This window comes from Saccoglossus kowalevskii, chromosome 15, assembly GCF_978046115.1.
Source record: "Saccoglossus kowalevskii chromosome 15, keSacKowa6.1, whole genome shotgun sequence".
Classification (NCBI taxonomy): domain Eukaryota; kingdom Metazoa; phylum Hemichordata; class Enteropneusta; family Harrimaniidae; genus Saccoglossus; species Saccoglossus kowalevskii.
This window is the reverse complement of record NC_140655.1, coordinates 26237642-26250637: the sequence shown is the minus strand read 5'-3', so window position 1 is coordinate 26250637 and position 12996 is coordinate 26237642. Positions and strand designations below refer to the sequence as shown.

At 34.8% G+C, this 12996-nt stretch overlaps 1 protein-coding gene across 1 annotated transcript; it reads left to right on the top strand.

Moving 5' to 3' along the window:
- The first annotated feature begins 1008 nt into the window (after positions 1-1008).
- Positions 1009-11571, top strand: LOC102809303 (solute carrier family 25 member 36-A-like). The gene is made up of 6 exons (XM_085490635.1): positions 1009-1139; positions 3031-3219; positions 4733-4911; positions 9929-9995; positions 10197-10468; positions 11201-11571. The coding sequence occupies exons 1-6, from the start codon at positions 1099-1101 to the stop codon at positions 11416-11418; spliced, it is 966 nt and encodes a 321-aa protein (XP_085346761.1). The 5' UTR covers positions 1009-1098; the 3' UTR covers positions 11419-11571.
- The last annotated feature ends 1425 nt before the right edge of the window (positions 11572-12996 follow it).

The following is a 12996-nucleotide window of genomic DNA, read 5'->3' as shown; positions in this document are numbered from 1 at the left end:
TTTCCTATTATAAAAATTCTGTATTCGCCCGTTTGAAGTTGGACCAGTATTTCATTGTTGTGTTGTCACGGACATGCCTATTAAAAATATCGATTTTCTGTCACTCGTCTTGGGCACTAAGGTTACATACATACGGACACTGACCTCGGCATTGGCCTTCAATTCAAAGGACCAGTCAAAATAGAACGAGGTTGCGACATCGTAACACAATGTAGCAAAATACCCCCCCCCCCCCTAAAAATACAACCTCCACAACTCCGGCGAGTAGTGGCTGGGCCCGGGTGGCCGTGTCAGAATAACCCCGGCCATACTATTGTCTTCGATTCTGCATTTCTGAATCATTTTATTAGAAATTATATTAATTAATTTATTTATTTATTTACATGTATTAAATTTTAGGAATTTGCATGAGTAAACTGCTGATTTAGAAGTGGCGGAAAATGCAGCTGCAAAACATGCGCATACTTATATAATTGAAGTATCTGCGCATAATATTTACATCATGCTCATAAAATCTCAAGGTGTGACGTGTTTGTAGTTTGTAGCCATTTTTGACACAGAAGATTTGTTTACTAAATCTCGTATTTCTGGCATAGCAGTTCTGACAATTAAAATAAAAGCCAGTGTAGGTGGTATTTCCATTTATTTGTAGGGAACGAGCATTTCTGTATGATATTTTGATTGTCTGAGAAATCACACACGGAAATCACCTGCTCATTTCATACAGGTAGATTGTATCACGCGGTATAATAACATGTGGTCGTGTTTGGGAAAGAAGGCACACTCGTGATTGGTTGGTTTTTAGCAAAATACTCAGCGGGAATGCGTAAGCTAAAAATGAATATGTAAAATAACGTCTAGCCAATCGTGATCAAGACTGCACGATCGACGTTCACGTGAAATCGTCGTGAATGAATCATGCAGAGGCGCTGGCGGGGTTAAAGTTCATTTCGGACCAATCATATTCCTTAATGATGCAGGTCATATGACAATGTTTTGGCTGTATGGAAAACGCGTTGTGCGGATAGATTTTGTACGGACGTTAGATTGTAAGTTCCGTATGTAGTACTTGTCCGAAAATTGCAAGGATATTATAGTATGTCGCAAGGAAATGTCCATATTCATTTGATTGCAGGAGGGTATGTATCATATTCCTTCATTTTAATTCATAAAATAACAGATTTTTTCAACGGCGATTGCTTTATTTTACGTTTTAAAAATTGCTGTTCAAAAAAGGCGTGGAGGAATATGCCGCGTTTCTAACCTATCCTATCGTAAAGCCTAAGGTTACGAATAAAATGTCGAATTGTTTTCAACCCAGAATAGGGTAGCGATGTTGTTAATGTACATAAAGCTCGCTATCACTTGATTAGTCTGTTAAAAATACTGACATGCATAGGTTTTTTACAGTGGAAAGTCCCCTCAGAAATAGTTATGTCGTCACTACCTAGTTGAGTTAGTACTGTGTTCATGCAGAGAAAGCATGACTCGTGTAAACAGATATCTGGAAAATGTTATCACCAATCCTTGTCATATACGTATTTAGCTCCCATGTACAAATGATTGGGACGTACGTGTCGCGTATTAAAACAAGAATTGTCTTATTTGTATATGATTAATTAACCGTTTTATGTTGTAAACAAAGTCCGTTGTCCAGCGACATTTGATCAATAATCGTGGCGGGATTAGCTGACCTCAATTCAAGTCAGAGACGGAAGACTTTATAGTATCTTGACTTGTATCATTATTGTGTTGGTTTTCAAGATAAACCGTGTAAATAATATGGTCTGAATAATTAAAGAAACAAAACTTGTGGAGTCCGGTCAGCTGTAAGCCGCCCAGCCTGGTAATGCTACTATCCCCGGACAACATCTAGTTTATCTACAACTAAACAATAGTGTGTTACCTTCATCTTCAGTCACGTTCCAAGATGAAGGTTGAAACAGAATATTTGCATTTCTCGCATAGCCGAATTTTCAACTAGTGTACACCGTTTAGTCAACATTTGGTAACAAAAACAGTAATCATGAACTATATTAACATAACATGTTAGCTTTAATATCGAAATGTAATCGCGGAGGTCACCACTCCTACTTGTCAACTTTGTAAGTGTGTCCTTGTACTGGCTAAGATTGTGTTAACAAAATATAATCAAGTTTAGCCTTGGTTTGTGAACTGCACTATTGGTGTAGTTCAAAGGTGTACACAAGATTCCAGTCTCGAAACGTTTTTAATTCTAAAGTATTTACTTTAGAATTAAAAACGTTTCGAGATAATTTGGGTTAGGGTTGAACTAGGTTAGAAGGTCTATATAATAATGTGACATTGTTTTGCATAACATGAAGTGTTGCTACCAGAAGCAAAACAGTTCAACTCCTACTGCAACATTGCCACTCCATTCTTTCTTACGAGCACACTAAAATAATAGTTATTTACCAGTGAAATGCCAATCCCTGTATCTTAACTCCCACCCCTTTAGAGTGTGATGTGCCTATGCAAACAATAGCATGTATTTGTCTACTTTGTTTTATTGTTTTGAGGCCTTGTAGAGATGTGACTGAATTATTCAGGAAAAATACACAATCCTCGGTTAATCTTCCTTCCCCTCCTTCCCCCTCTCCTCTTCTCTCCAGAGTATTTTAATTTCACTACTGATTTAAAAGTAGTATACAGGTAAACATTTTCAAAACTAAATGAGAAATCCTAATAACTGCATGGTATCTGTTGAAAGCGTCAAGTCTAAAAGCTAAATCTGTATTGAAATGATGCAATTGAATAATTTCACATCCTTTATATTGATGCATTTCATATTGAGGTAAAAGCTGATCTCCCAGGCACCATCTGCACGTTTGTATGCATACCATTTGTAACAGATGCAATAATTGTGATGTTTTCATCAGATAGTATGAGTCATATTACAAAAAAAAGCATGATGTTTGCTCACTGCATTGGACAAAATAATAAAATTTAATGCTATTCATGCAGCAATGTGTTTAATTTCTGATCGCTTCTACTTGTATTGTTTCACAGAATTGCTGGCACGACTGGAGCTGTGTTAACTTGTCCACTTGAAGTTTTGAAAACCCGTTTGCAGTCTTCCTCAGCCACTTTCCATCGTCCAGTATATCTTCCTTCACTCAGTCCTGCTGGCAATGTAGCGCAACTGTGTACTTGTATAAATCCGCGCCCCTCCTCTATGGGCATTTTGATGTGCCTCAGGTCAGTAAGCTTATACTAGGGGGTTGATAGTTAAAAACTTTGAGAGTAATTTTGATGTTAAAATATGCACAGAAATGGATCATGCACATATGCTATGGTTGAAAGCAACATTTTTTTTATTTCTGCATTTTTCCCGTAATAATAAGCTTATTATTGTAACACTTACACTTTTCTTAATGTATAACTTCTTTCTATAAAAAATAACAATAAAAAAAGCTTGCTTTGATGAAGTGTTGCATTGTATTCTGGACTGAACTGGAACCAAATGATTTATTGCTTCATTGCATGTGGAGATCTAGACATTGAGTCCTCTCTTCATTTCCCACATTGGATGAAAGATTTCATACCTACAGTCAATGCTGTAATTAGTCAAATCATTTCAAATGCACTGGTCATATGAATTGTGTGTGTAAACATCATTCCAGCCCACTCTACCCTGAAATGGAAAATTTCTCCAATCTTGGGCTATATTACTATTTTTTAAGGTTTTCCCAATAACAAATTGTTTTAATCCTGTGGAATATTGTTTTCATATCACCCACATTATATGTCATATCTTGTTGCAAAATTGTTTATGGAATTACCCACATAAATTGGCTATGTGTGGTGGTGCTTTATTGTTGTATTGTCAGTTACAAAGGGTCAAAGGTCACCTACCTGGTTCCTTGGCTGTACTCACTGTAGTTTGTTTTTAAAAGAATGATTCTGACACCGATATTCAAAAAACATTCAAAGAAATCTTTCGAGTCTCTGCATCTACTATTTTGTATGTTTTTGATTACCGGTATTTTATTTCAATTATTGGTAGTGAGCAGAATCTCCCCCCCCCCCCATAATATTTGGGGAAAAAACAATGGTTAATTATTGATGTTACAGAAGTTAAGATGGATGCAGATATTCGAGCTATTAAATAGGCCGAAAAAGTGCCACATAATTATTAATTCAACACTTATCATCAACTTTTCACGTTTTTTTCTAGTGTGTGAAATCTACCTATTGTGAATAGTTGGCCGTCAACTGTTCTAGTTTCTGGTCAATGCATATGTTAGTTCCAAAGGCCATGCTAAATTTTTTTTTCTGAAACAAAGAAAATAAAAGAGATGTGCTGGTCGTTGGTGGCACAATATCATTTAAAAAGAAATAAATTGCATAAGTGACGTCTTTTGACAAGGAACGGATTTTTTAATATATAAAAAAATAATCTCTTGTGAACACATTTCAGTGCTGGATGATCAATATTTTCATGATCAAGATCTGAAGACTGATTTCCTCTTTGAGGTCAATGCATTTGCAATTAATAAGTGTATAAAATAAGTAGAAAAGTATGTCAAATAGAGCTTACACATATATTGGTATGACAAAATATTTCAAATATTAGTCCATGACTAACAGTAAATTTAACAGGTCATAATCCCTGTAGAGATCAACCATAAGTGAATCACTGTGTCCTGCAATGACAATACTTTTTTTGTTCGAAGGATTTTTATTGACTGACTTGTTTTTCTCTCACCAGGCATATCATAGAAACGGAAGGATTACCCGCTTTATTTAAAGGTCTCGGCCCAAACTTGGTCGGTGTGGCGCCATCAAGAGCAATATACTTCTGTGCCTATGACACGGCTAAAAAATATCTCAACAACAGAATATCACCGGAATCCAAGAAGGTCCACATGTTATCTGCTATGTGCGCCGGTGAGTAGTTAGTTTTATCTTGACTAGTAGCATACTGGTAGTTACCAACCAGAGGTACCAACTTTTCATGTTTTAGAGAGAATCACCAAATTGTGTAGCAGTGAAAATTTTGCTGGGATCCTTAGACAAACAAAGATTTTGCTTCTTATCATAGCATGTCAGTTGAAAACCTGTGCCTCACACATTTTTTTTCAATTTTGTGTACCATTAAATTCTGTATCACTACGGTAGAATTAGGGAATGTTTTGTGGACCCAAATGCCTAAATCAGCATAGCCTGCTGAATAAACGCACGTCTTTGAAAGCATTTACTGTTAAACAATGAAGATATTGCTTGTTGTGTGGTATTTTGAATAATCTTAGTACACACAAAAATAAAAACATTCTAGTTTTCTTTTTCCAACATTTATTATATTTTAAATGTATGCAATTCTGTGCATTGTTCATTATGTCCTCTGCCTTCATTATAAGTTGGGCCACACTGACTTAATTTTATGGATGACATCCTCTGGAGACCCCAAAACTAATGCGAGAGGGCGAAAAAAAAAAAAAATGCTGTCAAAAAAAAAAAAATCCTGCTAAAACCACAGGACTACGGAGCTGCTATTACAAATTGAACCACAGAACACAATGTATCAAAAAACAACAAGAAGTCTTTATTTGTAGGAGGCACATGTTGATATACACATCTCGTACTGTATTACTGTCACAGGTATAACCATTTCAGACAAGCTCTAGTACATGTAGTCATTATGAAGTACCTTCAGTCAAAAACACTGCATTCAAGATACAACATGAACATCATTTTCAGTACAAGTCAAGGCGGAATGTACATATCACTACTTTATGACAATAACTAACAAAACATTGCAATGATACAGAAATGTCCTTGCTTGCTCCTCTCTACACAGTAGGGGTTAGCTTTAACCAATCTCTCGTATAGCTGTGTAAACTTCACATCTCCCTGGACGACGTCAATTGCGTACCAGTCTACAACAATCCCTCAGTTTTTCCTCTGAACTTTTATACTCGTGTATTCCTGGCAACGCAATACGCATGTGCAGAAGATAATTTACGACAAAATTGGCACGTTTTTAGATAGTCCAAAAAGTTTTACGACAAGCCGGCACTTTGCGACAATATGAGTCGGCAAGTTCCGGACAGAAAACCGATCTGTGGAGACTTTTTTTTTTTTTTTTTGAGAACAGGCGAAAACTAATGCGCACGTGGATGTCATCCATAAAATTAAGTCAGTGTGGCCTTGGTCAACAGAGGTCGATTTCAAGGCTCACAAGTCTTGTTTTTTTGCAGCCTCCTGGACTTTCATGTTCAGAACTTTTACAGCTTGAATTTTGTGACGTCCTTGATCATTGATGCCTTTGAAAACTTTGGTTTTCTTTATAATTTTTATTTCATTTATGCAAGTTTTAGCCTTAAAATTAGCGTTTTTTAAAACACTTGAAAGTTCAAGTCCTGAACAGTAATAACAATATGATTCAAACTTCGCATGCTTTAAAGTGTGATTTAAAACTATGTCAGTACATTACATGTGTTTCTTGTCACTCTGTCCTAATGGTGTCACTGACATGTCATGCCTCATCATAACCGGGTTTTGTATCAGACTTAGTTTTATTCAAAAATGCAAGAATGTTTACTCTGATCACTTGGAGCCGTACATTATGATAATTATATTCAAGAGTTGATGTAAATTAGGTCGCCTACTCTAGATGTGAAATTGTAAACATGTTTGGTAATCAGCTGAACAAAAGCAAGCTGACGCCGCCGCCGCTTGTCCTATATATCAGTAGCACGTGCCTTTGTTTACGGCATATATGCAGACATAAATACACACTTGAACTTGAATATTCTGTGGACACCTCATATGGCCAAAATTTTGTAGTAAATATCGGTACTCAAAATTTTAGGTATCACTGGAAACTGCAGTTATTTTCAAATGTGCCATTGTAGAAGATGCAATAACAGTATTCGTACAGTGGAAAATTGCATTTTTTGTTCACTGTTTTAACCCAATTAGTAAAATATATCCCATGAGAAAATCATGTTATGTACATTGTGTTTACGACCAGTAGTAAACAGAAAATAAAAAAAACATCTTGGGTATGGACTTAAGTTTATATTGACATTCTCTTGTACAAATTGTAATAATGTTTATTATAATATTTTTCTCTAATTATGAATAATAATGATTGTCCTACCTACATACATACATGATTGTAATGTTAGAGTACGTGTCATATTGCACGTATACTGTGTGGTTCAATGACCTTGTCTCTAAACAGTTAAAATGACTGCCATTCACTTTTGGTTTTTGTTTACATCATGTAATCTGACTGCCTAGTCTGTCATTGTGTTTCATTGTACTATTCAACTGCAATTTTCCAAGGTAAACACATCATGTAACTGTGGTCCTTCTTGTTTTAATGGAATAACCGCTTCACCTAGTTACTATATTTTTTCTTACTTACTAGTATTCAAATTAATAATCATCTTTGGTTATTTTGCCTTTAACTTTGTAGTATGAAATTTCAATATTGTTGAGACAACTAATTATTTTATTATCTGCAGTTTATATAAACTTATATCATAAACTTATATGTTTAATGTCAACAACAATGTGTCTATTAATTAATAACAAAAATGTTCATCAATGCCTAACTAAATGAAAAAGATTGGCCCTTAGAAATGGTTTGGTGTTAATTGTGCCTCTATTAGTTTTATATGTGCCTCTATGTCTTTGGCCCCTAATTTACATAATGCTCTATTAAAAAATAAGCCTGTTTTCTATTGGCCTACTTTCAAGGCAATATCTGGGTCACAGCTTGTATCTATTTCTACTGTTGTACCCAAAGTCCTACTAAGACAAGCCTGCTTTAGTGATTCTTCCATTTTATTTTATACAGTGACAGTTGCAATTGCTTAATTCAATGCATATAGCGGTACTAATAACCTCCTTCTAAATGTCTTTGTTCTTTCCATGTCTGTGTCAAGGTTTGAACTGGGTTAATAGGTGTAGTCACTTCAAAAACCCCTTTGTGATGTATTCTTGATACCTTGGAATTTGATTGTTGAACTGCCTTCTGCACTCTGCATCAAATTCCATTTTTGTTAGCTCTGCTGTCGACTTTGTCGAGCGGAGCTTATCATATGAGTGATTGTCCGTCGTCGTCCGTGTCAATGTTTTACTTTTTTGACTTCTTCTTGAAAACTACAAGCCTGAATGCTTTGATACTTGGTGTATATGTACCTTGGGTAGACTTCTCTCAGATTTGTTCATTTCATGATCATATCTTCAATTCTCTAATTTTGGTGAATATTTTTGTCATTTTTGGTAAAAAGTGATATTTTCGACTTCTTGTTAAAAACCACAAGTGCAATTGCTTTGATATTACATATATAGGTACTACATGTGGACCTCTCTCAGATTTGTTCATTTTGTAATGATATCTTTAGTTCTCTAATTTTTGTGAATATTTTTGTCATTTTTGGTAAAAAGTGATATTTTCGACTTCTTGTTAAAAACCGCAAGTCCAATTGCTTTGATATTACATATATAGGTACTACATGTGGACCTCTCTCTGATTTGTTCATTTTGTAATGATATCTTTAATTCTCTAATTTTGGTGAATATTTTTGTCATTTTGGTAAAAAGTGATATTTTCAACTTCTTGTTAAAAACGACAAGTCCAATGGCTTTGATATTATTACATATATAGGTACTACATGTGGACCTCTCTCAGATTTGTTCATTTTGTAATGATATCTTTAATTATCTACAGTAATTTTGGTGAATATTTTTGTCATTTTTGGTAAAAAGTGATATTTTTGAATTTTTGTTGAAAACAGCAAGTCCCATTGCATTGATACTATGCATATTGTTCATTTTCTAATGATATCTTCTGTTCTATAATTGAAATGTGCATTGCTAACAGCGGAGCTATCTCAGCCGAGAGGCTGCTTGTTGAAAATATTAATGGTTTGTTGTATTTGTAGTTCATTGAACAGTGTACTTTTTGGAGCAGTATCTGGTGATTGTCTTCCTACAAATCATTGCTTGGGTTGTTTTTAAGTGTCCTTAATTGACCAATTGGCTTTACTTTTGAATGTGCCATTGTCTCTGTAGTAGATGATTTAATTAAACTTAAAACTAAATATTGTAATTTACCAGTCATGCTTGGCTCCACTAGAGTATTATAAAAACATGATATAGCTGCTAATGCGCACATAAGCTATGAAGTTGGTTTAGTAGAAGTATCAGCAATTCGGCATGAACACCCAGCAAGTGTAGCTGTTATTTTAGGTGGGAATCTCCCTCCATCCTGGTTTAATCTTTGTATAAATCTGTTATACAGAGTGACAGTTGTAGGTGACCATGCGTACTGTACTTGGTTTGATGCACAAGCAAGGATTGCAGTCTTGTTTTCCCACATGTTCAAGTGTTCAGTTCCCAGTGATACTGTACTGGTTCTGGTTTTGGTCCTTTGCACGCAGGCTGTTCGCGTGGAATTGGTAGAGCTACTGTTATTTGTTTCTCGTGGCTCAACCAGGTTTGTGCTAGTCAGTATGTTGCTATTACTGTTGCTACTGCACCCTGTCACTTGAGTTTATCCAGTAAATGGGATGACAGAAATTGTTGTGTTGGCTTTAATCACTGTTGCACTTTATAACTGTCTGACCTGCAGTTTCCTCTGTCACTAACTCAATAAAGATTTAAAAATATTTTATATCATTCAAAAGCAAATCATGTGAAAATAATTATTATAGTGTGTGTATGTCAACAGGTGACTTCAATCAGAATCAAGTCCAACTTGATTTTGGGATAGCATTTTATCTATTAGAGTGCACACTGATGACAGTAAACTTAGCTTTTGATGTGTTAGTGATTGGAATGAATAACGTTGATTCTATTAAATTAACTAAATAAACCGCAAAGCATGTTATGAACGCAATTGTTGTTTGGTCATATTTTATAACATATAAGTTTTCAATTATTTTTGTAGGATTCACTGCGTGTACATTTACCAATCCAATATGGTTAGTGAAAACCAGGTTACAGTTGGACCAAAGGTAAAACTTCATCATTCTTATTTATTTTAAAACATTGTCGTCGAATTTATTTTTGTACACTAACGATCTTAATATGCCATTCAAAGTGGCTACAGAAATGTTGATATCTGCCAAGATTTGGATAAAGCACATCATTGAAGAATTGTGAGTTTGAATGTTGTTTTCACAAGTTTGCAAATTTCCCTTGTTTGAACCCTACAGGAAAATAGGTCGCAACCTTGGTGCTCTACAGTGTATTCAGAGTGTGTACAGAAAGGAAGGTCTTCGTGGATTTTACCGTGGTGTCACTGCCTCTTACGCTGGAATTTCAGAAACTGTTATACATTTTGTAATTTATGAACACTTGAAAAAAACACTTCGTGAAAAGCGTGGAACTCAAATAGGATCTGAGAAAAGTGCCCAGGACTTTATGGAATATATGCTTTGTGGTGCTTGTTCGAAGACGTGTGCTTCCATCTTAGCTTATCCTCATGGTGAGTATACATTGATATTTGCGATAACAGCAACAAGTAGTTAAAGTTGAACTTTGATGAGATTACAGTCTGTCTGTCAGTTCTCCAAGTTCATGGAGGTCACTATGACCACTCATGGCATTGTCTTCGGATTTCCATTGACTTGATTGCATTTCATTCGTATCTTATCTTATCCGATACAATTTATATTGTCCTGAAATTGGGTACCTTCCTAATGCTGTAGTTTTCATCAAATGAATAATGTTTGACACTTACTGGATTAGAATGTCAATAGGAAACTAAAGACAAACTACTAAACAAGATGTCCCAGAATTCTATGGTGGTGTCTACTTATCTCTGATCTTTAACACTTTGTAGCTGATTTTACAATCGGCGTAAGTTGACATATTAACCAGTCATAAAAACTGACATTCGTCTATACAAGTGAGTCATTACATAAAGTAAAAATATTATTATTCCTACTCCCCCGAACTCTGTAAACTTCTAAATTTTGTGATTTCAACAATTTGGTAGCTGGGACTAAATATCATCAAGACCTGCTGCCAATGGGATTTTTTTTTTTCATTTGGTCCAAAATTTATAAAGCAATTATAGAAAAATAACATGGCAAATATTACATCAAAATTTCTGTGAAAAAATATATCACAAAACATGTATGTAAGTTTGTTGATTGTTTGTAATTTACTATTGTAATATAGGATAATAACCTGATTTTCTTGCTCTTTTTTGTAGAGGTTGTCAGGACAAGACTTCGTGAAGAAGGCACAAAGTATCGATCATTCATTCAGACATTAGCCACCGTGGCACGTGAAGAAGGACCCAGAGCACTATACAGGGGACTTGCAACGCAACTTGTACGACAGATACCAAACACAGCAATAATGATGTCTACATATGAAGCGGTTGTCTACCTTCTCACTGTTCGAGAACCTATCTTCTCACATAATTGAAACAAACAAACTTGTAAATAACTTCATTTCAGATATAGATATATTTATTGTTATTTTTTTGTTTTTTTTATATATACATGTATATTAATTGATTTTTGTATCGCTTAAAACTGCTTTAAAAATTGTTAAATTATAGTTTGTGTGTACCGGTAAGTCTACTACTTCTGCTGCATGTGATTAATTATTTCTTTTTTTAGGTCATACGTTGTGATAATGTTCACCACTATTATGTCAGTCTCCACAAAATGTCATTGGGACTACAGCCCACCTTGTCAGTATTGAGTGGTGTACTTATTTACAAAGGAAAAATGTATGCAGCATCTTTCAAACATATGAACCATGATTACTATGTAGCATTTTTGGAGAACCTATATTAACTGTTCGTTGTGTCAAAGTTGCACTAAAAATGTTTTTTTCTTTGTTTTTTTCTTCACTATTATTTGTGCATAATTGATGGTATGAATATGCAGATGTTCTGAATTGATTGCAACCTCCAGTAATTTAAAACTATCTTAAATATTGTTTCAGACGCAATTAAAAAATATTAACAAATTCAAACAGAATCGAATGAAGCAAAAACTATTGCCATCATTTGGATGTGTTAAAAAACGTTGAAATTTGAATGTGTGGAACATTTCCTGTAATTCGTGCATATTTATGCCATCTTATTAAGTCAAATAATTTAATTAGACCTAAAAGTGTTATCTCAAGAGTTTAACAACAAATATTTACAAAGTGACTGTGTCACTGTCGACTCTTAAACGTCTTTAAAATGAATTCGAAAACATTTTGAGATAATTTGTTCTTCCCCTCATGACCATGAACTGAAAAATTGTTTCAATCCAGACGGTTTCTACCTTGCATACAATAATGAAGTGGGCGTGACAATTTTGGTATGGTGAATGGAATGCTGTCTGATACCGGATTTTACCATCATCGCCTGTTATATATTATACTTTCACAGGCACTTTCTTTGGTTTTCATTGTCTAACCTGAATTGACCTTAGTGTCATGTCAAAGGCTACAATGGTGCCGTTTTCTGAATCCTGTGCGACACACTTGTTAATTCTTGCATTTCTACCTGATCTATATATCAAATGCAGTTTTAATTAAGACTTAGTCCTAGTCTGCCATTTTCACTTAAATAGGGAGGTTGGTTTCGTTCTGACCAGGCTTTCCTTGAAGTTCAATCAAGAAAAAAATATAATATACTGTGACAACTCAACAAAACAGCCATTCTTTATCGATGTCTTGCATTTTATAAAATTATTGATTATTCAAAATATAATAAATTGGCTCAAAATATCTTCATTAACATTCAAATCGAAAAAGAGCATTTTCTTTGTTCCTTTCGTGCATTTTTTACTGACCAATTTTGTTTATGGCTGGTTTTTGAGAATTAACTGTAAAGATAGTCGCCAAGAACAGTACTACTGTGTACAAGGACCGCAGAACAGGAAAGTCGAATGATTCTCTATTCCCAATATTTCCCCGTTAAACAACACCAGTATTAACCATTGGACAAAGTCTTTTCAGACACCAAAACATAGTCTTGCAACTGAGGCATTTTTTGGACCT

Coding starts and splice junctions, on each gene's coding strand:
- LOC102809303 (XM_085490635.1), top strand. CDS start 1,099: ATGTCGCAAGGAAATGTCCATATTCATTTGATTGCAGGAGG. Junction 3,220..4,732: donor GGCATTTTGATGTGCCTCAG/GTCAGTAAGCTT, acceptor TTCTCTCACCAG/GCATATCATAGAAACGGAAG. Junction 9,996..10,196: donor AGGTTACAGTTGGACCAAAG/GTAAAACTTCAT, acceptor TGAACCCTACAG/GAAAATAGGTCGCAACCTTG.